Consider the following 27,182-nt stretch of genomic DNA (forward strand, 5'->3'; position numbering starts at 1 on the left):
TCTTGTTTCACGAAATAGAAAATATATACATATTTCTCTTTCAAAAGTCATAACCACTCGTTGCATCATAGAATAATTTTTCCGATACGTCGATATTCATTAGCTGTTGAATAATTCCCACCCGCTTTTATGGGATTAATATTTTGTAACAGCTGCTATCTAATTAATAGACGATGATTCAATTGACATCTATTGAAAAGAACAAATCGATACGTGTGTAGAAGAACCGTCAAACAAATGCGCGGGAAATTTAAATTTAAACTTGTTCAAAATGGAACAAGTTTTAGTTTCGGTCTCGTAATAACTACAACTATGCTTCTATATATAAGTATGACTTAAATATGAAATATTATTCATATAATACCGTTACTTAGAGGCTGATCCACATGAACTAGTTCATCTAATGCAATTAGGATGTAGCTGAAGACGTGATGGTTTCATAAAAGAGTATAATTTAACGATGACAAATCAGTCGTGATATAAATTTAATATAATTTCTCGCCTGAAATCACCTTATGTCGTCTCGGGACATCCTGTATCGGTTAAATAGCCTGTTCAGTCGATTTCGTTCGATGGGGGGTGATCCAGTCTGTCCCCCCACAAAAATGTACGTTCGCCAAGAATTCAGGATCCGCAACCCTTGACATTCACGGTCCTTCTCTCGTGGGGGTCAAAGATCTTCGGAGGAAACGAGAGAACTATGGCGGGCTGAAAGAGAGAGGGGTTGAAACCGACCGAATCAATAGGAACAGCCGTTGCGCCTCGATCGCGATGCTGCTCGAACTTGGGAACGAATCCTATTATGTTGAAAAAAAGATGGAAAGGATGTTGTTACAAGGGTGCTTCAGCCCCTTACGAATGTCTTTTGAAATAATGCGATTGCCTCAGGCTGTAGTACAAACCATATCTCTATGAATAATAAAAGAGGATGTTAATTTTCATAAATTTTTGATGTTCAATTTTCACAGACTTTTATTGAAAAATATGACAAATTACCTGTGAACTTGATATTTTATACAGAAATATTATTTCGCGTTTAATATACATTTAGTTTCTCCTTTGTTCGTGTCTGCCTTCCATAAATGGAATTGTATGAATGTCCACGCGTTCTCTGAGTGTTATTAATCAATTCACTGAATTGTTCATACAATCTGAATTCAATAAATTGACTAGACTTAACTGGGATTAAACGAGCTCTGAAAAATCGTTGATAAACCAATGATAACGTTGTGATCAATTTAGAGCATGAAATAGTAAACAAATTTCTTAAATTAGTTATGGAGATTCATTGATTTTTGTGTATTTGCTCATGGTGTTTCCTGTGACTCCCCATAAGTAGCGTCAATAGTTGACTTGTACTACTTGCCGCGGAAGAATACGTTCCTTTCTTCTACTTAAGTTCTTCCATCGAACAGTATATTACTTTAATTTTAGAATATAATTTACATTTTCGTATTAGGTGGGTTTAGAAACCATATTTAATAAAAATAAGCATTCAAATAAAATGCCACACTAGGTGCGTCATATCAATTTAATCAATGACGCACCATATGCGTCTCCATAAAGAAAATCATATTATCAATCAATACTCAAAAACATGTTAAATGTACAAAAATAAAATAATGGAAATTAATGTTTAATTTAATGTTTAATTAAAAAATTAGTAATCTGTGTTATAATACTCAAAGATGAAAATTCCATTTGTTCAAAATTGTTTTATAATATGATTTTGTATTGAAAGTGTGCATCTAAAATAAAATTAAGCGTCTACACGAGAGATAAAGGTACACATGGAGGTCTAGACGTGAGAAAAATGACATATTTGAAAATTTGAATATGAGTTTAGACCGTGATGAACTTTTGGTATGTGTGTAAGGTTGCTTGTGCATGTGTAGAGATGCTAAGTATAACATTGACAAAGCAGAAGGAATGAGGATGAATATGCGTGAACACACGTGCGTTTAAAGTTGGGCCACATTGCTTGTTACGTAACCGTCGAGTCTCGCTTCACACTTCGCTATCGATTCTCGAATAGTCAGACGAATAAGCACGATGTGCTGGAAACAGTAACAACCTCTTTTTTTCATTTAAACACGTTCCATCGTAAAACTGATAATAAAGCGGTGGATGATTGTTAGTTTAAGTTCACTCGTTAGTGGTTTTCATGTTAAGAATAGCAATAAACGAATGATAAATAATAACAGTACAGTAGCAACACTTGGATCTATAATAGAATTATTATAATATACTATAATAGAAATAATAAAGAATAATAGAAGAATCCTATATTTTAACGACAGTTTTGAAAATTTTCAAATACTAAAAATGCCTGTTTACAAGCAATACAGTATTAAATACCGGTACTCGAGCCATTGACACTTTGAGCATCGGTAGTACAAAATATTAAGCGCCTTGAGTACCAGTATTCTGGCCAATCAACTTCCCGAGTACCGGTACTCCGACCACCAAATCACTTGGAAGATTACACATTCGCGGTATTTCGAACACAGATCATCAAATACTGGTACTCAATCCACTAAATAATTCGCAGTCGTAACTTCTTCGTAGAATCAACTTACACCTTTTCTTCCGTACACACAATACCGAATGTAATCACGTAAACGATGACCATGATCATGTTTTCACTGAACACAAACAATCCTGCTGTTCGAGGAATAATTTCGCGATCGTGTATTGATTTTGTTTGAAAAAAAGAAAGCATTATTTTTTCTTCGAAGAGACTGCATTTATGCATCAGCGTGGCACGTGGTTGCAGATCGTAGACCTTCTCGACGTTCCCGCGGATTACGTAACAAGCTTGGGGAGCCACGAGTAATAAAGCGTGGCTTTGCATGCGTTACGTGTGTCTGCTCGAATAGAAGTGTTGGTACATCGCGTGTACAGTTGCGTGTGTTTCGTTGTGTGAAAAGATTTAATACGGTGACTAGCTGGATCGTCTCTTATCGTGACGACTCCGTTTCATTTCGGCCGAATAGGTGAATGGATAAGGTGGTGGAGAGAATACATTTTCTTAGGAAAAATAGCACAGCAGTAGAAAATAGAAGAAAATCAAATATAATTAAATTTAATGCAGTACAGTGAAGCTATGAATTCTATTATCGTTAGAACTGATATCTGATTGAAATTATCGATGACAATCAATGAATTTCGAGCTGATATCGAATAGCATTTAATTTCGTTAAGCCAATTTGGTGTAACCAAGTTAGGTAAAACCGAATCATGATACGTGTGAGACTGTTCACCTTAAAATCCGTTAATTGTTCAGAAATTAGACGAGTCGTGTGAAGTTGTTGAAATTACAAATTGAATCATGCGACTGTTTTATAATATTCGCAGTGTAACATAAATTTGTAATCACAGAATTAATTTATTTATTTTCTAAGCAGATTTTTTCACATATTTAACTGTTTGATAAAGTTGATAAGAAATGGAAGAAATTCTTGAAGAAATCGTCATATGTAGATAACATTTAGTAAACAAGAAAGTGTCAGATATATTTTACCGTTTGTAAAAGAAGTTTGTAAATGTGTGCTTCTTTTTATCGTATAAACTATGCCAACTTAGACAGTGTTATGTATTCCATTGAAAATCAACGAGACAATCGTATAAAAGTTATGCAGTGATTTGCGGTTGCGCGCAAAAGTAGGAAAGTAAAAAAGTAATAGTCACGTAACGACGACTTAATCCACAGAATAGTTTAGCATTGTTCAATCTATAGGCTCGTTTAATTTTTCATTTAATTTTCATTGCATTCAAAAAGAATTATTTTTGAAAATTGAAGTACACACTTTATGTTACATTTTTCAATCGCCGGGTTAAAAATTCAACATATTTCTATGTTGTCGTTGAAAAACGGCGATGTTCACCATTGTAAAAGGTTAAAGCCGTTGCACGTGGGAATGCAACGCGTATCTGAGCGCACTCACATGTCTGAACCGACGCTAGGCGACGCGACGCGTCTGAAAACTGCGCGCGGAACGAACCACCTCGAGTTCAAGTTATGAATAGCAAGTGAGTGACCACGAGGCCCACATCACATGCTCGACCTTTCCGCATTCGAATGATTCGACCGTCACGAGACGTTTATACTTAACTTTTCGAGCGACACGCGAACAGGGAATCCCGTGCGGGGTGGACGAACCAATTTTTCTTTTCCATCGCGCGACATTTTTGCCAACTTGCGAAATCTTCAGCCAGCCGCATCATCAGTCATTTGATATTATGTAAACGCGATAAAATTTTCGGAGTTAGTATTATGTAAACATTCTCAAGGAAATCGTTATTTTATCGACTCGTTGAAATTTTAATTAATGTTCTGTTGAATCAAATTCGAGACGGATACTTGATAGAACCAGCTCACCGTTTGAAACGTGATGCTCCAAGCAGCAATGGAAGAGCAATATCTGAATTGAAATTAGACGTCGAAGCTATGCAAACAGAAAAGTACAAAAGGGTAGCGCCGAGAGAAGCGCAAGTCCGGCGATGCTACATTTGGCAAATTGTCAAAAGTTCTTTAACCTTTCGAGGCAAGGTGGCGGAAACCGCGATAACGTCCTTTTATAGTTATCAAACAACATAACATCGTTCGTAGATTATAGTAGAAGAAATTTCTTGAAATTTTCCAATAGTTAAAATATTGAGTACCGGTATTTAAGCGCGCCCTATACGCTGAGTACCGGTATTCAATATATTAATCTGTTTGAGAAGAGTATAATTGGAATATTAAACATATTGAGTACAGGTATTGTTTAGTGTTTGTCACATTGAGTACTGGTATTCCAAATATCACACATATTAATTTTCCAATGCATAATTCTTTCTTTAATGAAGAGATGTATAGCTTTAAATTAAGAAACTGTTTTCGTATTATAGAAATTCATTTTAAAAAAATCCTGTACCACTGAAAATTTTATTAAATTCTGTCGTATAATACAAAAACGACATGCATCCTCTTTAAGTACTCTGAAATATATCAAATATGTGCAAAGTGTTAAATATCTCAATTACTTCAGCTATGAAATATTCTACATAAATTATCCGATCAGGTTTTAATGAAGTAGGATTTTCATTCTGGTATGCGATTTCTCGGAAATCTGTTACATGAACGCGAAAGTGATTCACGGAAGAGTCGTTTGTGAAATTAATAATGGCTAGATTTTTATTTCTTTTCATTATTTATTGCTGATGTTGTTACGTTCGCTTATATACGTAACCTTCTTTCACGTTATTGTACGACGCATTTGCGATAATCTTTTGTGTTTTCTTAGTCGCTTATTTGGGTTTATAATACGCGTAGGTTGAATTTCTGTAGAAAGGCAATGGGAAGTGATTTTCCTTTAAAATGACGGAGTGTGAGGAAAAAAGCAGTCGCATTCGAGAGAGCAAACGATAAAAATAGAGCTTATGTTAAACTGTGAATTAAATGATAATATTTGTATTCAGGTCAGATGGTGTCGTTTTATTTGAAAAATAGATCTAAGTAAATTTGATACGTTTAATTAATCAACGAGTTACACTAATGAAGTCGACGAAGGGTTAATTGCTTGATTTTATACAAAACTCGAAACGTCGCGTCAGTGAACAGTTGATTTCTTAACACGTTGATAGCCGATAATTATTCAATGCGTTATTCATTGTTCGAGAAATCGTAACCAGAGCTGAACGATTGCGCGAGAAATTAGTTGGCAATGTTCTATCGTTGTCCTGTGCATCTGCCAACGAAAGGGTTGGTCCATTGAGTTCATTGAGCACAGTTTAGTAATGCTTCTTCCAAATATTTCGGCGATGCCTGTCACCGAAAATAGCGGTGTGATTTTCTTGCCTGTTCGAATTCCTTTCCGCGAACGATTAATGTATCGGTGCCAGGTATGAATGGATCCATTAACACAATACTTACCGCTCGCTGATTCGAATTTCCCATTAAACCTCAGACGGCGGACCATAGAGAGAGACACAATCTGAATATAATTTTGTATTTCATATAATTTTCATTTTCTTTAAAAATTATTCTTGCAATACATGAAACCCTTTCGTTTGAAACGTTAAAACATGAAATGAGATGTCTTTTTGAGCTGATCAGACCCAGGTTGCGAATAATTTTTTTTTTTTTTTTTGACGATGACTTATGGGGGGGAGGGAGTCGGAGGGAGTCGGCAAAACAAGCTGGAGGCACCCATGAATATTCCGTGATCCCACCCCCGAGTCAGCTTACCAGCAATCCCAAATAATTGGAGCTCTCTTCCCGGTCCGCTATCTGAAGCTGTCCGAGGCGGACCATGAAGAGAGTCTCAATTTTAATTTAATTTTCTATTTCATATTATTTTCATTTTCCAAATTTTACACGGTTCCTTTGAAAGATATTCTTTAGTTTAAAAATGATATATTTAACTTTAGGTTAATATTTTCGTTCGGGTCACGATTCACCCAGGCTCCGCTGTTTAAGAATTAATATTACATCCATTTCCTAAAATATCAAGCAAATAGTAGTAATTATTTTTATTAAATCAACCACTTACAATTAATTTCCAGCTTAATTAATTCATAAGTAGCCTCCGTTTTAAGCAGTTAATTAAGGAAATTTTCAGTCTTCCACTGAAAAATGCTTTGCATCAAAATGAACAGATTGAATGATAGAAAAATTAATCCTACATTTCACTTGAAAACATTCGTTGGCCAGTCTAAGCTTCAGCTGTGTCGCCAGTTAATCAAGACAGTATCTATGCGAGAACAATTTCCCCAGACTTCACTCGTCCCATTCAATTTTCACGTGTGATTTGTGACACCGTTGACGGTTAATAAGCTTAATGATCACCATTATCGGCCATTAGATCTGTAATCCAAAACCGAGCACCATGATCCTTTTCCATTTATTACCCACCGATCGATGGTCAAAGGATGTCACAACACGCTTTTTTTTTTCTCGCCCATATGGGATCCTGTAAGGGATCGTATTACTTTCTGTGACCACAGGGTTTTCACGTTTCCCAAAACAGAGTGCAATCTCGGGTATCGTATGTCCTCGGGGTGTTTCATGGTTATTTGTTATTTCAGTCGGACTCGATGGATATTTTCCGAGAAAGCATGGTTCGGACCCGTGAAAAAGTCCTGATCATAGAGTTTCTGGAAGGTGATCATGAGAATCCTTACTAAATCAAGCCAAGGATTTTTCGAAGCGAATAGGGGGTGCTAAGGGGTAAACCTACGTTGTCAGGAATGATTGCACAATTTATTAGATAAATACATTTTATGGTATAATAAAAAGGAATGGTAGAATTTCAGAAGAATAAAGAGAAAAAAAAGAAATTGCAATGACCTGAAAAATATGTGTCATTCCAATCAGAACAGCGGAATGTTTCTTTGCAATAAGTGCATGAGAAACTCGTCCATCTTCTTTAATTTTTCACATGCAAAGGAATCGATTGAGCCGAGCGGAGCTCGACGAGATACATTATCGATTTGGTTATTTATTCTTGGAGCCCGGAAACTCGACGGTAGACCGGCTTTAATTAACCCTTCTTGACCCGCGATTATAAGTGTTAACAAAAAATACAACGCAAAGTATTCTTTCCATAAAAAAATAATACATTTTTCAAGTTCATTGCTTCGTTGGTAATTTATTTTTTGCAAATTATCGAGCAATTCTTATTACAAAATTAATATGTGACATTGACATACATTTTAATATTAATATTAGCAGAAGGATGCAATTTGTGATACCTGAAAAGGTAAAAATACTTGAGTGTTATAATGTCCCTAGACCCTCCCTGGACTCTCTCTAGACTCCTCCTTGCACTACCGTGTACTTAGAGAACCTCAGTGTATCTAGAGTATCTCAGAGTGTACCCCAGTGTAGCTAGGGAACACTAGAGTGTGCCCCACTGTACCCTAGTGCACTTAGAGAACCGTAAAGTCTACCCCAATGTATCCAGGGAACCCCAGATGTTTCCCAGTATACCTAGGGAACCCTAGATGTTTCCCAGAATTCCTAGGGAACCCTAGAATGTACTCCAGTGTATATAGGGAACCTTAGGATGTACTCCAGTGTATCTAGGGAACCTTAGAATGTATTTCAGTGTACTCCAGTATCCCTAAAGTGTATCGCAGTGTACCCTGGTGTATCTAGGGATCCCTAGAGTGTACGCCAGTATACCTAGGGAACTCGAGGGCATCCCTAATAGACAGAATTTTAATTCTCGAATGGTGGGTCATTCTTGACCCAGCTACCAGGTTTCCAGAGGACCCCACCAGTTTCATAAATTATTAAATAAAAATTTCTGGAGTAAATGTTTACACGATACTAGCGATAGGGCTTCCTTCGCCTATATCGCCATTTTTCTTAAAGAAACCTATGTAAGTACATCTATGTCTCTTGGACCATCTCAATGAACTCCTAATGAAAATAGTAGAACAATCCTTCTAGTCACATAAATCGAATTAGTTGTTAGTTTCTAACAGAGTCAACTACAAAGAAGGTTGACTTGGCAAGGTGATCGTGCGACAATCGTGCCGAAGGTGTCACGAATTCGAATCTAGTTAGCTAGCCGACAGCAGAGAGGGAGGAGAAACTCGCGGCCAATGTTTTCGACAATGTTCCTAGACGATGCTATAATGGTCCTACGTTCCAAATCACTTATGTCTGCTCGTTCTACGTATCTGCCAGCCACCCTTATAAGATCATCTAAAGCCGTGGGGACTACGACCGACAACGAAGTTCCGTGCTTCGTTTTCATCGATTTTGTCGACACATCATGATGCGAACTGTTCTTCTCGAACCCCTACATATCCTCCTGAACCAAATTCTCCTAACTATTTAGTATTTCAATAGAAAAAGAAAGTACCATTTGAGCCGTTCACAGACTAAAGTGATTAACTCCATCTTTTTAATTTTTTTAAATTTTAGTGTCAAAGCACTTGATTGGTACTTAACTCTGTATATTTTTTTAATTTCCCTAATTTTTGTTATTTTTAAGTTAACTGATTTGGCAAATGGACAGCTCATTTTAGTGGATCGGTAAGGGTGAAAGAATTTCTTTTTCAGTTTTTCAAAATTTGATAATAGAGAATTAAATAAATTTTTAAATACATAATTTTATCCATAGTATCAAATTTATAGAATTACTATGGTCCCCATAAAAAGTAATGGTGGATCAGTGAGGGTAAAAGAATTTCTTTTGCAATTTCTCAAAAGTTCCTAATAGAGAATTATAAAAAATTTTAAATACATCATTTTATTAATTAAAAATTTGTAGGATCACTATAGTCCTCATAAAGAGATTGAAATTTGCAGCATTGTTAGGGGTAGAGGAATGGTGTTAGTTTCGCTCCCTTGGTAATTTTTCTATTATAACAAAGAATTAAATTCCCAAAAAATTATTGATCGTCCAAAGAAATCCCTTAGGCACTTTCATTACACCCTATACATTCGACCAGCGAATTTGCTGGTACTTTAAGCTCCCTCAAACCCTCTGTTATTCTCGTCTAGCATCTTTTCTTTTCTGCATTCCCACGTTGCTCTAGGCTTCTTCTTTAGATCGTGCTGGCAGAATCCTGAAATTTTTGAAATAGGATCTGAATAAATCACAGCGATTCTTCCAGATTTTTCGAATTTATCCTTTGTCGAGTATACTGGTAAAATAAATTCTACTCCCCGCGGGAAAATAAAGTACCTTTTATTTTATTCGATTTTTCTATTTGCCTTCTGTTTTCTGCTGTTTACACTTACTTTTCTATTTCATTGAACTTATTCACCCTTCGTAACTTCAAAACTTTTCCAGAGTTCAATGTTCTTTCTTCGTACATAAATATATTCTGTTTTGTTGCTATAAACAATTTTAATAACGTTTGTTTAATGTTTCTTCTTAATGGTTGGAGTTTCAAGTTCCTAGTTGAATTATTAATAATTAGATAAGTAGTATCGTTCCCCTTGAAATAAATGATAATGGCACGAAATACAAATTCGTATCTGAAGCGTGTCTAATTATGCAGTTTCCAACAAAATTGTCGCGTTGTGTAACATTGGGATAACGATTTAAAGCTACGCACGGTTTAATTCGATTTACGTTGCACCGTGGAAAAATTTCTTATCTCAGCTTGGAACTCATTCACTCAGGCTAATCGGTGTTCAGAAATGAAAACTAAGATGAAATGTAGTCCAAGGCTTCGGCAAGACGGGTATACTCGTACATTTTTTTCTATTTCATTCTACTACAATTTTTAATTAGCGTTGGTAGAAATTTTGGAAGTTTCCTATATTGATTTTTCAGTACAAGAAAATTTATCTTCTTTAATTTCATTCTACTACAATTTTTAATTAGCGTTGGTAGAAATTTTGGAAGTTTCCTATATTGATTTTTCAGTACAAGAAAATTTATCTTCTTTAATTTCATTTTACTCAAATTTTTAATTAGCATTGGTAGAAATTTTGGAAATTTTCTATATTGATTTTTCAGTGCAAGAAAATTTATCTTCTTCGATTTCATTCTACTACAATTTTTAATTAGCATTGGTAGAAATTTGGGAAATTTTCTATATTGATTTTTCAGTACAAAAAAATTTATCTATTTTTAATTAACATTGTTAGAAATTTTGAAAATTTATCTATATTGATTTTTCAGTATAAGAAAATTTATCTTATACTTAATTTTTAATATAATTCACCTTTAATTAATTAATTTAAAGGAAATCATTAGATCTAATTCTTTCTAATGTAGACATCAGCCCACTTGGCTCGCAAGATGTACAACTTCTTCGGATAATTACTAACGTTAATATTATTTGCAACAATGATTCACTTAGGCCTGTCTATCGTTTCTAGTGACAATCGTATTCAATAATGGCGTTAATGCCAGACAGAATATCCAGCTCCTCAGGTCCCTGTGCCAGGGTTACCGTTTACGTAACATGCCCACGCATCCAAATGTACGGAAAGGAACGTCGTTTTATCTATATTTATCGAGCTTATCTCTTCGTACAATATCGGGTAGCTGTCCATCGTTGAATATATTCACTGGTTACTCTTGTTATAATATAACATGATCTTCGGCAGCCCGGACTTCCTTCTTCTAATTATACCATACCGTTTTCTGCAACCCTTTGATTTCAGATGATTGAGATTTCAGTAAATCATTAAAATTGCACGAAAGCAAAATTGAGTATATCTACCTTTACAAATTTTATTTGATATAAAATGATCACTATTTTAATTATTAAATTTAATTTTATAAAGACTAAGGGGTGTTTAATTACATTAATTAGAGAATAGTGAAAATGGGTTATTTCTTCTATCTAGAAAATTTCTAAAAAATTATTTATTTTTCTGTGTATTTTTAAAATTAACCCAAGGTTAAAAATATAATTTTTAAACGAAAGCGTGTCATATATATGAAGGATAATTTTAATTTCATCAAAAATTCATAGAAATACAGAATTAAATTAGAATTGTGAAACTTAATATTGGGGAGAAGTGATCTCGATTCTGTAAAAACATTGAAAAAAAAGATAATTCTGACGTCCTAGTCTCTTCATAAAAAAAAGTAATCTAATGACCCTTAATCTGACGATCAAAACCCTGATTTTGAGATTTGAATCATCGAGAAATGTTTTAATGGACAGCTTAATGTACCGTGGTGAAAAAGTAATGTAGTCTTGTCTCTTGAAACCGAAATCGCCGATTAAAATTTCACCGAGAAGGGACGTCGTTGGCCAATACAGTTGACGTAACGTAAGGGGTGAAAAGGGGTTGAATATGTATACGAAAAGGAAAGTGCGGTTGCGCGCTCGAACGATCGGCTACAGAACAAAGTCGCCAACTAGTCGCTGATACATACAATACACCTTCAATAACAGGGGAGAAATATTGTTACAACTTTTTTCAATAAAAACACAACATTAATCATCCCCTATATTTTTATAAAGTTTCATAATTTTGGGGATTTTTAACTTTGAGATCTTCTTTTGTTATGTTTGTGGTGTTTGCAATTTTATGCATCTTCTGTAGTCTAATATTTAAATAAATAAAAACTGGTATTTTTGATTCTATTCGTTAAATACTATTAGATTATCAAAATAAAGGTGAACAATTTTGTGTCCCTCAAAGTAAAGTTAAATCGAATTTGGAAGCTGTGATTTTGAGGAGTTTTAATTATTTTAGTATTGATTATCAATAAATCATTAATATCTGTAAAAAACCAAAGTCTAGAAAATATAATCAATACACGAATGTTTATGTTCACTAGTAACACATACTTGCCATTAAAAATTTCTACATTGATAATGCTAATAAATTTAATCCGCCACTTACTTTTAAAAATATTTAATTAGCTAATATTTAATCAGCTTATCGACGTATGTCGGATGGATCTCGATAAAATTGTTTGCAAGTGAAAAAAGTGTAACAAAATGTTTATACAACAGATTGTTTTTTCCTCTCCAAAATATACCTTCGTTAATGCATTAATTAATTTCTGAAATTAAAAAATAAAATTCATTATTTTGTTAGTTGCAAACGGGAATATATGAATTACAGAGCTTCGTTAGTAATTTCAGAAGTTTCATTATCAAAATATTAAATCACAGTTTGATTTTAAAAACGAATTAACCATCTAATTATTAGCGAAACCCAATTTACTTGATGAACTCATTAAAACGGGAAATTGCTTGGCAATGGCCATTGTTTCTCCGCTACAATTCATCGAAACCACTAAACTATTTTCGTTTTACAAAGAAAAAAAAAAATTATTGATCGATCAAACGTGACAAATAGATTCGGTTGTAATCTGTTGCCGGGTGCAGCCTCGAATTTGTATCTACGACCTAGAATCGTATCGTCGATAAAAATGGAAAAGCGTCTGCGCACTCGAATTTGTCATTGTTACATTGCATCGTTTTTAGTTTAAATCAAATAAAATACAGAACAAAAAGATTGAAACACCATGTGTTCCATCTTTCATGGAAGGATTTTCTGCTTTCATAAATTTTAGTGATATTTTATTCGAATTGAACATTTCAAACTTTGATGAAGGTTCTCATCGAGGTGGAATTATGTACTTAAAATTATTAGTTTAGGTGAAATTGCTTAGAGAAACATTAATGATGTGACTATATTGAATCAGATAATTAAGTAGTACTAATAGATATTATGAACTGTTTCCTTGTATCACATTACTTAATGAAATTATCATAACAGGCTATACCACGCCTAATTAATTACAACAGATCTAAATGAGAATTCTCTATAGACCGTCACGTATCCACGATAATCATCACCATATTGTATGCAACAATTATGCATCGATTATGAATGTGGTGGATTTATGGAAATTTGTAAAATGAATAATTAGATACAGGAGATAATTTTAAAAAATGCATAGGTTCATTAAGATTCTAAGACTGACTGATTCAAAAATTCAAATATTCCTAATAATAATAAAATAGAGAAAGATCGTCAACCATTATTAATCAGTAATTTTTATTTCGTTATATATTTTAAATTAGAATCAGAGAAGAAAAATTTCAAAATAATTCCATTTGCAAAATAAAACACTAATCATCAGCAATTATTAACCAACAATTTTTATATTGTTATATGCTGTAAACTATAATCAGGGGAAAAATTCTTTAAAATAATTCCATTTCCAAAATAGAGAAAAATCATCAGCAATGATTAGTCAAGAATTTTTATTTTGTTATATATTGTAAATTAGAAACGGAGCAGGAAAATTTCAAAATAATTCAATTTCCAAAATAGAGAAAAATCGTCAGCAATTATTAGCCAATAATTTTTATTTTGTTATATACTGTAAATTTATAGAATCAGAGGAGAAAAATTTCAAAATTATTCCATCAGTTCACCCCCCCTGTGCTTAAGTCGCGTGCCTTCGGTCAAGATTTAACGAGGTAAAAGAACAATAATCCGTTTAACGTTATCCCTGCGGCCGCGTTATTCGATTATAATGTTACAGGGAAACTTCGATGTCAACGAGAGTCTACCCTTGCAATTCAACGAATACTTTTCTCTACCCTATTTGAATAAATTTCTCACGCTATAAAATCGTGAAACAGAATTCTTCATTATCAAAAATTATAATATTAATTTGCTCATCAATTTAATAATTACAATATTTAATCATCAATTTGCACCCCATTTAAATTCAACATGCAAATGTTGAATTTTACCAACTGACGAGCAAGACTGTCATTAATTATCACGGCGTGTTGGCAGTTCCTCTGGCGAGAAAATAATTATACGGTTAAGGGGTTGAAGATGAGCCGTGACACTTGAGCCACCCTGTACATTCAACCCTCGGTCATAGACACGGGCCGAGCAACTCGCCTGGCGACAAGACTCGCAGGCTTGCGCAGATCTGCAAACAGGAAGTACGAGCATTGGGTTGGAATCACGCATGCGACGGGGGTGTTGGCCGAGAGGGTGGTAGGGGTTAAAAAGGCGGCCGTATGACTGGGGAAAGGGTTGAGACGTGCATAATAGGAAGATATACGGGACAATCTGAAGGATAAGGAAACGTGAACTCGAAGATGAATGGCAGATGCAGAGAAATTGAAGATAAGGGGTTGGAGAATATAAAAACAAATTTGGAGAATTAAATCATTTATTCTTTTTAAATTTTAGAAGATTGAAAAACAGAGACCAGAAGGGGTGAAAAAAATTGAGGGAAAATAATAGAAACCAGAAGGGATGAAATAAAATTTGAAGAAATAGGGTAACGTGTATAATTTAGTAAAAAGTAGAAAATATAATATAAACTATAATATTAACCTAAAATTAAATCATTTTTAAACAAGAATTTTATGTATTGGAATAATAATAATAATTAAATAGAATGAATAATAGGGAACTAATAATAGTAATTTTTAAAGAGACAGTGTAAAATGTAGTGAATGAAAATAATATAAAGTATAGAATTAAATTAGAATTGTGACTCTCTCCAGGGTCCGCCACCGAGAGTCGAGAAAAACATTATATTATATTTCCTACTTTTTTAGAAGAAGAATCAATCGTTGTATAGTGATCAACAGCTACGAAAAAGAATGAAATTATATTGAGTTAAATGACTGAAAAACGATTAAAGAAAAAGAAAAATGCAAAGGAAGAATGAAGAATAGGTGTAGAGAGGGGGTGGAAAGCGCGCGCAGGAGGGTGGGCAGGGGTCGACGTAAAATCGTTTCAGCTGCACAGTCGCAGGAAAATCGAAGCCAACCGCCAGTGTATCGTACAGCAGCACGGCATTCACTTCCGTTTCCTCCATTTCGCTTCGCCCTTCGTCCGAAGAACACGCGGAACCATGCTGCTGGACGCCGGTTGAACCTCCATCCCTTCGAATCGCGATAAATGTATCGAACTCGCGAAGTGTCACCATCGATGATTTATAACAATAATTGTATTATTTAAATAATTGCGCGAGGCATTGTGTTCCTTCTTATCATTCTCCAACCTTCGAATATAATTCGGCGATGAAGTTCAATATACGCGAAGTGTCGATTCATTCAAATAATTATTCGAACTACCGTGTTTTCTTCTATAATTCTCCGTCGTCTAAATACCATCTCGTATTTAGAGAAAGGTGTTTGAGAAACGTCCTCCTTTCTACGTGATTCGCAGGTTTGAATTTCCATTCGATGAAACTGAATGAATCAAGATTTTGCTTAATTAATATTGTGATTTTATTGTAATGATGAACTTTGAAGCCGGTTTGCCGGTACCGAGAACAATCTTTGAACAGACCAGAATTCAAGGCAACTTGTGTGATTGGAAATTTTGTAAAATCATGGGTAGAAGTAGACGGTGATAACGTGTTATTGTAAATTTAAAATGATTTGAATAATCGTACATGTGAATAATAAAAAATTGTCTGCAATATAGGGGAGGGGAATAAAAAAAAATATCAGTAGTAGATTATTATTTTAGCAGTATCATATGTTCATCATATGTGATACTAAAATAAAAATATAGAAAATTATAAATATTTATTATATCATTGAAAGATAGTTTGAATATAAACGTTCCATATCTGAGGAATCGTATTCTCCTTATGAATTAGATGATTATGGAATCCAAAGTTCAGTGTTCAGTTATCTATAAATTATACTTGTTAATTAGTTACATTTCAAGCAGACTCATTGTAGCTCGAAGCTATTTGAGATACTAGTTCCAATATACAAAACTTATTGCAGTAATAACAAGAATTAATATAGTTCCTTGAAATAATTGTTAAATACTGTAAATTATGTAAATCAAATAATTGCTAACAGTTCAATTACACTTCTGTGAAACGATCTGTTATTTCATCTTATGACAAGATGGTGTGTTTCTCATGGAGATTCGCTGCTATAGATTCCTTATTATATAAGACAAACTCTCACTTTGCTATTATTTTGCTAATTTTAATTTTGCACTACCCGAGCTGAAAATATGTTTCAAAAGCAACAAAAGAAAATTTGTAAAAAAGTTTTTAAAATTATAATCTGCTCCATGGAGCTAGGCATGAACTTTGGAAGCATCAAAATTTTTTTTCTCTGACTGGAATCTTTTAAATTTAAATACAGTTCTTTTTTAAATCTATAACGTACACCGAATAACACCACTCGATGGTTCAACGTTGACACACGCGAAGCCTCGAGCACGACTATTTCCAGCCTCCCCAAAAATATTGCATCGATACGCACACACTTTGTATCGCACTTGTAACGAAAGGGTTACGACTGAACTCCTCGGTTACGGAGAAACGGTTGAAATTAATCAGGAAACCGGAGACATCGGGCACGTGAAGTGACGAAGTGCTGGTGTCATTCATCATCCGTCTCGTGAGATGGAGGCGAAACGTGTACCGCGCGTGATTGCATCACATAACGCAAAGTCGGGAAACCTGACAAGGAACGTGTCAGGAAAGTCTGACGTTGAACGGGAGCCTTGGTGAAAATGTAGAGCACCGCCTACGGTACGAACTGGTCGAGGTTCTCTCGAAATGTCGTTATCCCGATCGATCATCGAAGCTTGGCGCTTAAGTATACATCACTTTTCTGAAAAAAAAAAAAATAATACTGAAACGATAGTGGAATTACGATAACGGCCTGTTGCGTAACACAGAACGAGCACGTTCTCTTCCGTAACTCGTTATCTTCATTACGAGCCATAACTTTGCGTGTTCAACACCGACGACGCACCCTGTGCGTCTTGTGCTATTGATACGATCTAACGAAGGACGTATCGTATGTGTCTCGTATTGTATACAAGGATGACGCACCGCATGCGTCATGTATACGATACAAAGGCGACGCACCGCATGCGTCATGTATAGGATACAAAGGCGACTCACCGCATGCGTCATGTATAGGATACAAAGGCGACGCACCGCATGCGTCATGTATAGGATACAAAGGCGACGCACCGCATGCGTCATGTATAGGATACAAATATGACGCACCGCATGCGTCATGTATTCCATACCAGGCGGACGCACCGCGTGCGTCTCGTATAGTATACAGTGGTGACGCACCGCATGCGTCGTGTATATTATACGCTATGCGACGCAGCATATGCGTCACGTATACAATACACTATGACGCGCCATGTGCGTCACGTATCTAAAATATTCTAAGACGCACCATATGCGTCTTCTGAAAAACTTACCACCGAGTATTGAAGAAACAGTTTTGCGTGAAAAATTCTACTGCTTTCTCTGGTAAAAAGGAAACATAGGATCAATGAAACATGCTGATATTACCGGTACGTGCCAGATATGATCGTAGCCGAGCTGTCCAAGCGACCATAACTCACTTGTACGCTAAACGCGAATCTAGAGCGCGGCTTACACTTAACGCGGCAATGTGTTAGCGTGCAAGGCGAGCGGTTCGAAGGGATTAAGGGAAAATTGTTTAATATGCACGTTACGGGGAACATACAGGGGGGGATTTCATTTACGTCAGTCCGCGAAGAAATTGTTGCGTCACGATGGTGAATTCTGGGTCAGCGAGAAGATTGGATGGTGGTTTGATAAATGCATTGTTGGAAACTGAGAGACTGCCGGATGCTAAGGTGAAGGTTGTGGAGAACGAGAAACGTGCGGGATCTGTTTCTGGATTACGTGGAGGACGTATGGGGTTGTTCGATAATAATACTGATACTTCAACCCTTAAAGCTTGAAAAATGTATGAAATATTGGAAACAGAGGAAAAATGAATTATTTCATTTTAGACTCCATAAGAATTAATCAAGGACGGAATTGAAATAAACTTACAAGGACGCACCTTATGCGTCTCTTATAGTTACAAGGACGACACATCGCGTGCGTCACGTACATGATATACTCAACGACGCAACGTGTGCGTCATGTACAGTATGCAAGGACGACGCACCATATGCGTCCTGTACAGCATGCAAGGACGACGCACCATATGCGTCACATATCTAATACACTCAGTGACGCACCCTATGCGTCTTCTGAAAAAATTAGAAAATGAAGTATATTCAAGAATTTTGATAAAAATGTTAAGTTCACTGATCATGAATCATTAATTCCTTACGTCTGCGTTACTATTATGAAAAATTCTTATGAAACACTGATATTAAGGTTCATAGATGGTTATCTATTGTTTCATAATGTGTTTCGAAATCGTCTAGAGAATTCTTATCGCACAATGAATAGTAATACGTTTGAAAGAGAAGTAAAAAAGTAACCTTTGAACCACTTCAATAGTTCATCAATTTATCGTTGGAATAACTAGAAACAATTTATATAAACTCAAACAAGGAATTTAGAAAGGAGAAAAGAAATTGCGGTGCCAGAAGGATAAATTAATTAATTATTAATATTAAAATTTATTAAAAATATCACTTGCTAGCATCATTGGTCCAGAAGTGATCGAAATTTAATTAACTCAGTTAATCTAAAATCACATGAAATTTGCAATCACATTTATAACAATGTATTTAAATATACAATACACGATACAGCACTATGCAAAATAACGATGTCGTAGATGGCCGGACAGTGGTTCATATTCTCAAAACATTTTCTGGCAGCCTCTTGGACTTTCGACACTTGGCTCAATCGATTCCCAACTCTCTTTTGCAACTTCATTTGCACGGATATCGGTTCGCTTGTCCGTTCGATAATTGACCTATTTGCTCGATTCTGGTGCGTGTACTTCGAACAATCGTGTTACTCCGAACAGCATTTTTTGTTGCTACTCTAAACACTCCCGTATAATGATAACATAATATCGCTCATTTATTATTCAAGTTAAGTGTCACATCTTCAAATTAAAATAAAACATCAACTATTCAAAATTCGATCGGGGTTGCTCGAATAATATTGCATTTAATAACGAAGGACGCATCATGTGCGTCTCGTATTGTTATACAAGGGTGACGCACCTCGTGCGTCAATATTAGTAATGCAACAGCGACGCACCGCATGCGTCATATATCCAATACACTTTATATTAAAATAAAAAGAAACCAAATCTCAAATAAGGTGTTTTATTTAAAAATGAAGATGGGACATTGATTTTGAATAACCCTTTATATCGGTCCATTTCAATCATACTTTTTCTCTCGTTTCTTTTGATATTGTTTCACGTAAAAAAAATTTTTTTTTGCTTTCTAAGCTTGAGAAATATATCTGAAGAAATTGGTAAAAGATATCATACGAATCTCTTCAGTCACGATTTTTCTAAACAAATTGGAAAATGATGACAGAAAATTTATTTTTGATGATCGTCATTTTCCCTGGGGATGTCTACTGTGCTCGATGCTGCACAAGACAAACGTGTCTATCGATCCAGAAATAACTTGTATTTCGGTAAAACGTTTTCTCGCGTATCCTATGATTGCGATGCACGTGTTTACATCGAGGCTGGCGTTTTAATTCATCGCTAAAGAGAAACGGAAACAGCTCGAGCCCGCGTTTTCTCTCGTTGTGTGCGTCACTGATTATTATTAAAGATCGCGGTTAGACTAGAGCTGTGGGCAGAAATTAGTGTCATTTAGTGATGGTGGGATAATTGCGACGCGTTCAGCCGTTGCTGTTGCGTTCCTGACCTTTCGGGTATTCCTGGTCGCTTTCAGGTGCGCGATTTCCGGCCATCGATTTCCGTTAATCGGTAGAAAACAATGCAGTTAAAAAAATTCTTGAGAGAAAAAATAATTTTTTTGCAATATTCAAATATTTCATATCAAAGAAATTAATAGAGGGAATAATAAAAAATTTTGAACGCAATTGAAATTATACTAATAATTAAAAATTTTTAGTAAATTTCAAAATTGATCCACGTCTGTTTGTTACAAAGTGTATAACTAGACGCAGCGAGGTGTTTCAAGTGCTTTCTATTTGTTACTTAAAATACCCTTGTTGGCTCTCGTACGTTGAACCTTCAAATTTGATTAGCACCGAAGCAGCTGGCTTTGCTTTGAACCGTAGTCTGAAATGATGAAACGGCAATAATCCTTACACCGTGAAAGTAGGCCGTGTCTCGTATTTTGCATGAACGGGGGGATAGAAAAAAAATAGATTAGAATAATCGACCTTTTTCTATCGGTGATACTGAACAGTTCTTCGCTGTTGAATGCGCTAAACAAATTTCTGAAGTTACGTAACGTCCATCGACTGTTCGAAGGAATATTTTTAAACTCGAGCTATTGAAAGAATATTCGCAAAGGAGACTAGATTTTCTAGAATATTATACTTGTAAACCTCCTTTGGTAACCGTGGACTATTTTATATTAATAATAATGAACATTAAGGTATAATATATTTTTTTTTTTATGTAAATTGAACCTTCTTAAGAACAGAAGAGGAACAGAAGTAAGAAATATAATATAATGTATTTCTTCACTCTTGGATGGCGGACCATGGAGAGAGGCCTAAAACAGTGGACCCTGGAGACACAATTATATTTGTAATACATGGAACTCTCTTATTTAAAAATTATACATTCATTTTGTCACACTGGACCCACGCTCCGCTGTTCAAGGGTTAAATAATAAAATATAATCATCTTTTGTAACCCGAATAGAATCACATTATATTATATTTTCTACCTTCCTAGGAAAAGGGTCAATCATTATATAATTGCATACGTTACCCTAGCTTAAAAAACATAATTACTAATTAGTGACGGTCATACACAGGGTGTCCCATTTTAATCTATTCATACGAATGACTAATTTTTAAATTAGGATTACTAATACAACAAAAATAAATAAATTAAGGAATAACATAATAAAAATTGTTAAATGAATTTTCATTAAAAAGAACATAGTTCACGATAGGACCTCCAAACTCATTATAACATCTCCCTCTGTTCAAAAGACAGTTATTCGTATAAATTGAAAGGGGACACCCGTTGCGTTCTCCAAAATGGCGTCTTCGCCCGAAACGGGAGGAAAGTTCTCTGGTTAATCGTTAATCCCAGGGGGACGGTTTCGATGAACGAAAAGTCGCGGTTCTTGGACGACATGGTTCGCGGCACCGATGGCCAATAGACCGGCCGTTTTCTATTCTAATTCCGATGCTATTCTAGTACACGAACGCCGGCCAATGGGCTACGTCCGCCAGTAAAGCGTTCTCTTCTCCTCGCCGTACCCCTCTGCACCCCGTTCCTCGTGTCAACCGCAGTCGTTCTCGAGGCATCGCGTGCACCAGATTACAGAGCCAGCCTCATCCTCCTTTTATTTGGCGCGTTTATCGGCCACCGTTAAGCCACGAAAGCGATAACAATCGAGGGAAAGAACGCGGCTGGACGCGTGTCCATTTTCGTAAACAGCGAGTGGGGAGAAGAGACACTAAGTAAACCGGGGGATCGTCTCCCTCGTCTAGACGGACCGCAGAGAAACGGGAAAGTAAAACGGAATAGTGTGCAGTTCGATAGTGTAACAGGGTGACTGAACGTTCGTTTCGATCGAGGGACATTGAAATAAAACGGTGGAGGACAAGGAGTGAGACTTTAGGAGGAGCCTTGCGAGGGAGAGATGCAGTGGCGTCGACAACGAAGGGTTACCCACGTGATCGGCTCGTCCAATCACGTACTACTATTAGCGAGGTACCAAGACGGTACGGAAAGCTTGTGGAAGAGACTGATCATGGTTCTTAGCGGACAGCTTCCGGTTCTTGGTTACACTCGGACACCTTAGAGAATTTCATCGTTTTTCGCTTTAGTGGTGCTTTGATCGTTTCATTAATCTTTGTGTAATTAGAGGGTACACGAGGGGGTTGATTAATTACTGTGCTGATCATCAAACTCAAATGCAATTTAATGGAATAATTTAAAAAATTGAAATTGGATGAAATTAGCTATTAGTATTTTTAATAATTAATATATCTATGTTATTTGTATAATAATTTATACGCGATGGAAGAAAGAGGGGTTCGGTAATTAATGAAAAATTATTTTTGGAAAAATACAGAGATTCATGAAGTGATCCAGAAAAAATAATAGAGTAGATAGTGCACATGCTTACAGCCATGACCAGTCACGTTTCTTTTCTAGAGAATGAATATTGTAGTGATAGGACGTGTTCTAGTGCATTTGTATAGACCAGAGGGAAGGATTAAGTAGTAAGAATTGCACGTTAATAAGCTGCAATGCGATCTAATTCGATGCGGTTCTAACTGGATTTACGCACGTTAGGAAACAATAGCAGCTTTCGTACGCATTAAGGCAATTAGTGGATGTATTTTAGGGAGTTAGAAACACCGTAGAGTGCTTTCACTGCTGCTGACGTATATGTTGCGTTCCATCAGTATTTATTAAATTAGAAATTTGCATTGTTAAAAATAACAAAACGTTAGAGAAAAATTTATATAGAAGGAGGGGTGGTATTATGGCTCCTTTTTATATTAATTCATCTTAAAATCAGGCAAATTATTTTTCAGAAGAAATGTAACATTAAGGAGCCATATTACCACTTTTTCCCTTGTGAGGAAGGGTTAAAAGTGAAGACGCACCAGTTGTGTCAAAGAATTAAAGGTAAAGACGCACCAGTTGCGTCAAAGAATTAAAGATAAAGACGCACCAGTTGCGTCAGTGGTATTATTAAAATAATCAAGGAGACGCACCATATGCGTCAGTATCGAAGAAAGGGTTAACGCTTTGACGAATATTTATTTGTATAACAATTTGATTCAATAACATGCTTATTGCTTTATAGAATGATACACTTATTGAAGTTTGATCGCGTCTTTTTCTCGTCAAAGGGTTAATAACACTTAATAACAGCTGATCAGAATGCACACGATGTCACCGTCGTATAGAATCAACATATCCAATGCATCAACTAACTCGATCAATTTATTCGATAAACCTTATTGATCAGTGTATATATTTTCACTAACTGCATGCTTTATCACTGTTTAACACAAGACTAACGTAATCATTTATTTTAGAAATTCGACTGGAAGTCCAGTTGTAATAAAAAAAATTTCAAACGAGATTTCTTTGAAATCTATGTGAATCATATCGTCGTACATGTATCAGAGTTCATGGCTTCTGATAGTGGTCACTCAAAGGGATTAGTTTATAGATAGTGCTTGGTGCACTCGGATAACAAAATTCCACTGTAATTCAACTCGGGTAGGTTTATGATCAAACGATGGTCTTTTGCTCGGGGAATCACGTAACTGGTAATAAACAGGATTTATATAACAAACAAATAAAACAAAAAAATGTAAATATAAATAATAATATTTGCAAGTGGTAAATTTTAAATTCCCATAAAAAATATTTAACAACATTAAAATTGTAAATCTTTTGTGGAGGAAAAACTCAAATAACATTGCAATATTAATGCAACATAAAAATATTAAAATTAATTAAAACCAAGGTAATAATCATCCATCTTTAAATTGCACCAAATCAACCCTTTCCAAACTGAAACTCAAACTTAATCCTTGTAGGACCATATACTATAGAAGTTATGTTAATCAATATTATTTTTATTCATTTCATATAACATAAATTTTGAATATGGAATAAGGAGGGTTAACCACACCCTAAAAAATATTTAATACCATTGAAATTGTAAATCTTTTATGGAAGAAGAACTCAAATAATATTGCAATATTAATGCAACATAAAGATATTAAAATTAATTAAAATCAAGGTAATAATCATCTATCTCTAAATTGCACCAAATCAACCCTTTTCAAACTGAAACTCCAAACGTAATCCTTATAGGACCATAAAGGCTACACTTGTACCCCGTCCTTTTTACTATAGAAGTTATATTAATTAATATTATTTTTATTTATTTTGAATATGGAATAGGGGTGGATTAACAGCACCCTGAAAACAGCCCGGAAATCTCTAAGAATCTAATCAGTCTCACATCGATTCAACTTTGTTTGCAGCTCCACCCGGCGAGGAGGACGAAGAAGAAGGATTGCGAAACGGGTTCGCGAAGGGCCAGGAAAATGACACGAGCATGCACAGTTACAGTCGGAATGGACAGGGTGGTTACAAGCCTCGCAGGAGCGGAAACGGTGATGCCGGGACACGATCTCACAAGGACGAGTCGTCCGGTTCACCGTCTCAGCCGAAGATCATCTTCAACGAAGACGAGTACACGAGGATCACTACCCCTCGCCAGGATATGCTGTTCAAGAAGGGCTATCTGTCGAAGAAGAAACCCTGGGCTGGTAACGCAAACACCAGTGCAACGTCGTCGACCACCGAGAGCCAATCCGCGTCTCATTCCACCGCAGGTAGAGGTATAGGTAGAAACGTGATGAAAATTTCATCGAATTTCTGACTTTTTCTCGTCCGTATCGTCCGTCCGTGTGTGTCCTGGTTGATGACGTCGTATCCTGCCAGCTTGGAGTTCCTCTCAACATTGTATGTGTGAAAACGATACCGGTACTCTGTGCATTAGGTTGTTGACAGGATTCATTAGAAATAAGATCCTTGACCAGTGGCGACCCCATAAAAGGGATGATTGAAAAATTAAAAAATTTAGAAAATTATTTTTGCTAAGTTTCCTTTCTTTCCTAAACACTTTAATAGCTGTATATTTTATAAAATTAATAACTTTTCAAATTGCAGCTTGCACCTGATAAAGTAAATACAAATAAGGCAAAGGATAGTGATAGTAGCCATTAAAGTGTTGATGAAATAAATTTTATTGATTATTTAATCTAAGTTACAAATTTCAAATTGATATGAAATCTACTTTTAAAATCCTTTATCCCCTCGGCTTAACAATTATAAATTCCACCATAGTCGCATTAAAGTCGTACAGAGTATCATCTGGCAAGGTAATCAATCATCAAATTAGTCGACCTAAGTACGTAACAAAAGCAAGGGGGGGAGTTCCACTGTCACACACCTAATCACCGACACTCCTAAATCTAAACTTACGTGGCTTCGATGCGTTGTAAATGTCGCACTCGAGTTCCTCCTCGACGTAATTTAACACAATTTATCGTCTCAGATGGCAGCGAAACGACGGAGGATCAGCAGCTGTTGGACCGAGACTGCGGCACCGGCGAGTACCCACCGATGATCGAACCTGGGGCCCAGTTAGGCTACGGAACGTTTTACGACCATGCTAGCGGTTACTACTACGAGTACCCTGTGATGTTGGTTGGTCCCGCGCCAGTTCCTGCACAGGTTGCGCCCAGTGTCCTGGCGGCCGTACCCTGTGGACCCGTGCCACTCAGGCCGATAGAGTGGATCAATCCTACCTTTGTGCCTAAACTGGCCGGGCAACCTTACTACATGATGGATTATGAGGTACTGTCAAATTAAACAAGTCTCTTAAAAATTCTAAGTTCAAATAGAATTAAAATTAATTTGTATATTTAAATTTCAGACCAACCAATGCGTGGAGACAGCAGTGGTATCAGAGGAGCAAGAGAATATTGTGCTACCAGTGGAGACCTCGAATGGAACTTGCAACGAGAGTTGCACAGGAAGTACCAGCTGCAACGGTAGCGTGGCTGGCGAGGTTGAAGAGCAAGGAACTGAAGGTAACCCGGTGGAGGATGAACAGCAAGGCGATGAACAGAACGAGGAACAGGTAGAAGAGCAATACTTGAACGAGCAACACGTGGAAGAACAGCAGTTGGAAAATGGGATGAACGGTGTTCCTTACATGGAGCCAGTATTGATGCAACAACCAGTCCACGTGTCCCACGTGATACCGGCGGTCCCTCAACCGTACATGTATCCTGGCCACTACATGTTCGGCCCTCCTTTGGTCAACGTGAATGGTTAGTTGATTAAAGAACCAGGAGGCTAACGATCTCCCTTTATCTTTGCCCATTGGCAGTGGACTCTTGAAAGTTACCTTTGCTCCCTTGCTATCTCGCATGATTTTAGAGAGAGACTTATCTCTCGTAGCTTTCGTTCTGTTCACGGACAGATGGACGGAACAACGGGCGAACACAAGCGAAGGTTGTTTTCTTTGGCTAAGAGAACCTGCGCACTTCGGGGAGGGAACGGTGCATCGTCAACGTTGATTAATTCCTCGCTTCGTAGGCAATAATGGGTCGTTTAAAATGTTATGGAATGTTTACTTCCTGATAGATCTGTCTCGCGTGACTTTAGCGAGATTCTTGAGGAAATATTTTAGTTAATATTAGGAGATTATTGGTAATTATTTATCACCAATTAGGGGTAGTGAAAGCAATTATATTTTTGATGAAAATAGACTTTAAATTTAAATATCAAAGACTGCAATTTATTATAAAATATTATGAATATTTTTGAGGACAAGTTTTTAGAATTAAATCCTGTGGTAATGAAAGCTTTCTCTAATCTTTCTTTATTTTAAAAGAAAGTGATTCATCTTTCTTCAATTGTAAGTTGAAAAGTACCCAAATGAAAAGAGAGAAAAAAGAAATAAAAAGCAACGAACGATGCATCGTATAGCTGTATTCGAACGCCCCTTCCCCGCGCTGCGTCAGTTTAAGCGTTAGTACGTTTGATTGTACCTGTTTCTAATGTTAAAACGAGAACAGTGTCGGTTGGATGCGCGGCCAGGAGAAAGGGATATAGCCAGATTCATGACTGCTGTCCCGTCCATCGGCATCATTGCTGTTTTATTACCGCCGTGCCTCTACCACATTCAAGGTAAAAGGTAATAATTCGCAAAGAGAGCTGCTTCTCTTTAGATACGATCGCGGAGAAACCGGGGGGTAATTGATGTG

At 36.1% G+C, this 27,182-nt stretch overlaps 1 protein-coding gene across 8 annotated transcripts in view; it reads left to right on the plus strand.

Annotated features, from left to right (window-relative positions):
* LOC117607866 (uncharacterized) overlaps positions 1-27,182 on the plus strand; it is a 36,502-nt gene that overhangs the window by 2,819 nt on the left and 6,501 nt on the right. For 2 of the 8 annotated variants that reach the window (XM_034332056.2, XM_034332057.2), the window contains 3 exons: positions 24,384-24,749; positions 25,463-25,764; positions 25,844-26,243. In XM_034332056.2, the coding sequence (XP_034187947.2) occupies positions 24,384-24,749; positions 25,463-25,764; positions 25,844-26,243 (1,068 nt within the window). Of the gene's footprint in view, positions 1-20,320; positions 22,089-23,989; positions 24,137-24,383; positions 24,868-25,462; positions 25,765-25,843; positions 26,244-27,182 lie in introns of those variants that run through there. The other 6 variants (XM_034332052.2, XM_034332053.2, XM_034332055.2 and 3 more) reach the window with 6 other exon arrangements.

The sequence above is a fragment of the Osmia lignaria genome, chromosome 5 (assembly GCF_051020975.1).
Source record: "Osmia lignaria lignaria isolate PbOS001 chromosome 5, iyOsmLign1, whole genome shotgun sequence".
Taxonomy (NCBI): domain Eukaryota; kingdom Metazoa; phylum Arthropoda; class Insecta; order Hymenoptera; family Megachilidae; genus Osmia; species Osmia lignaria.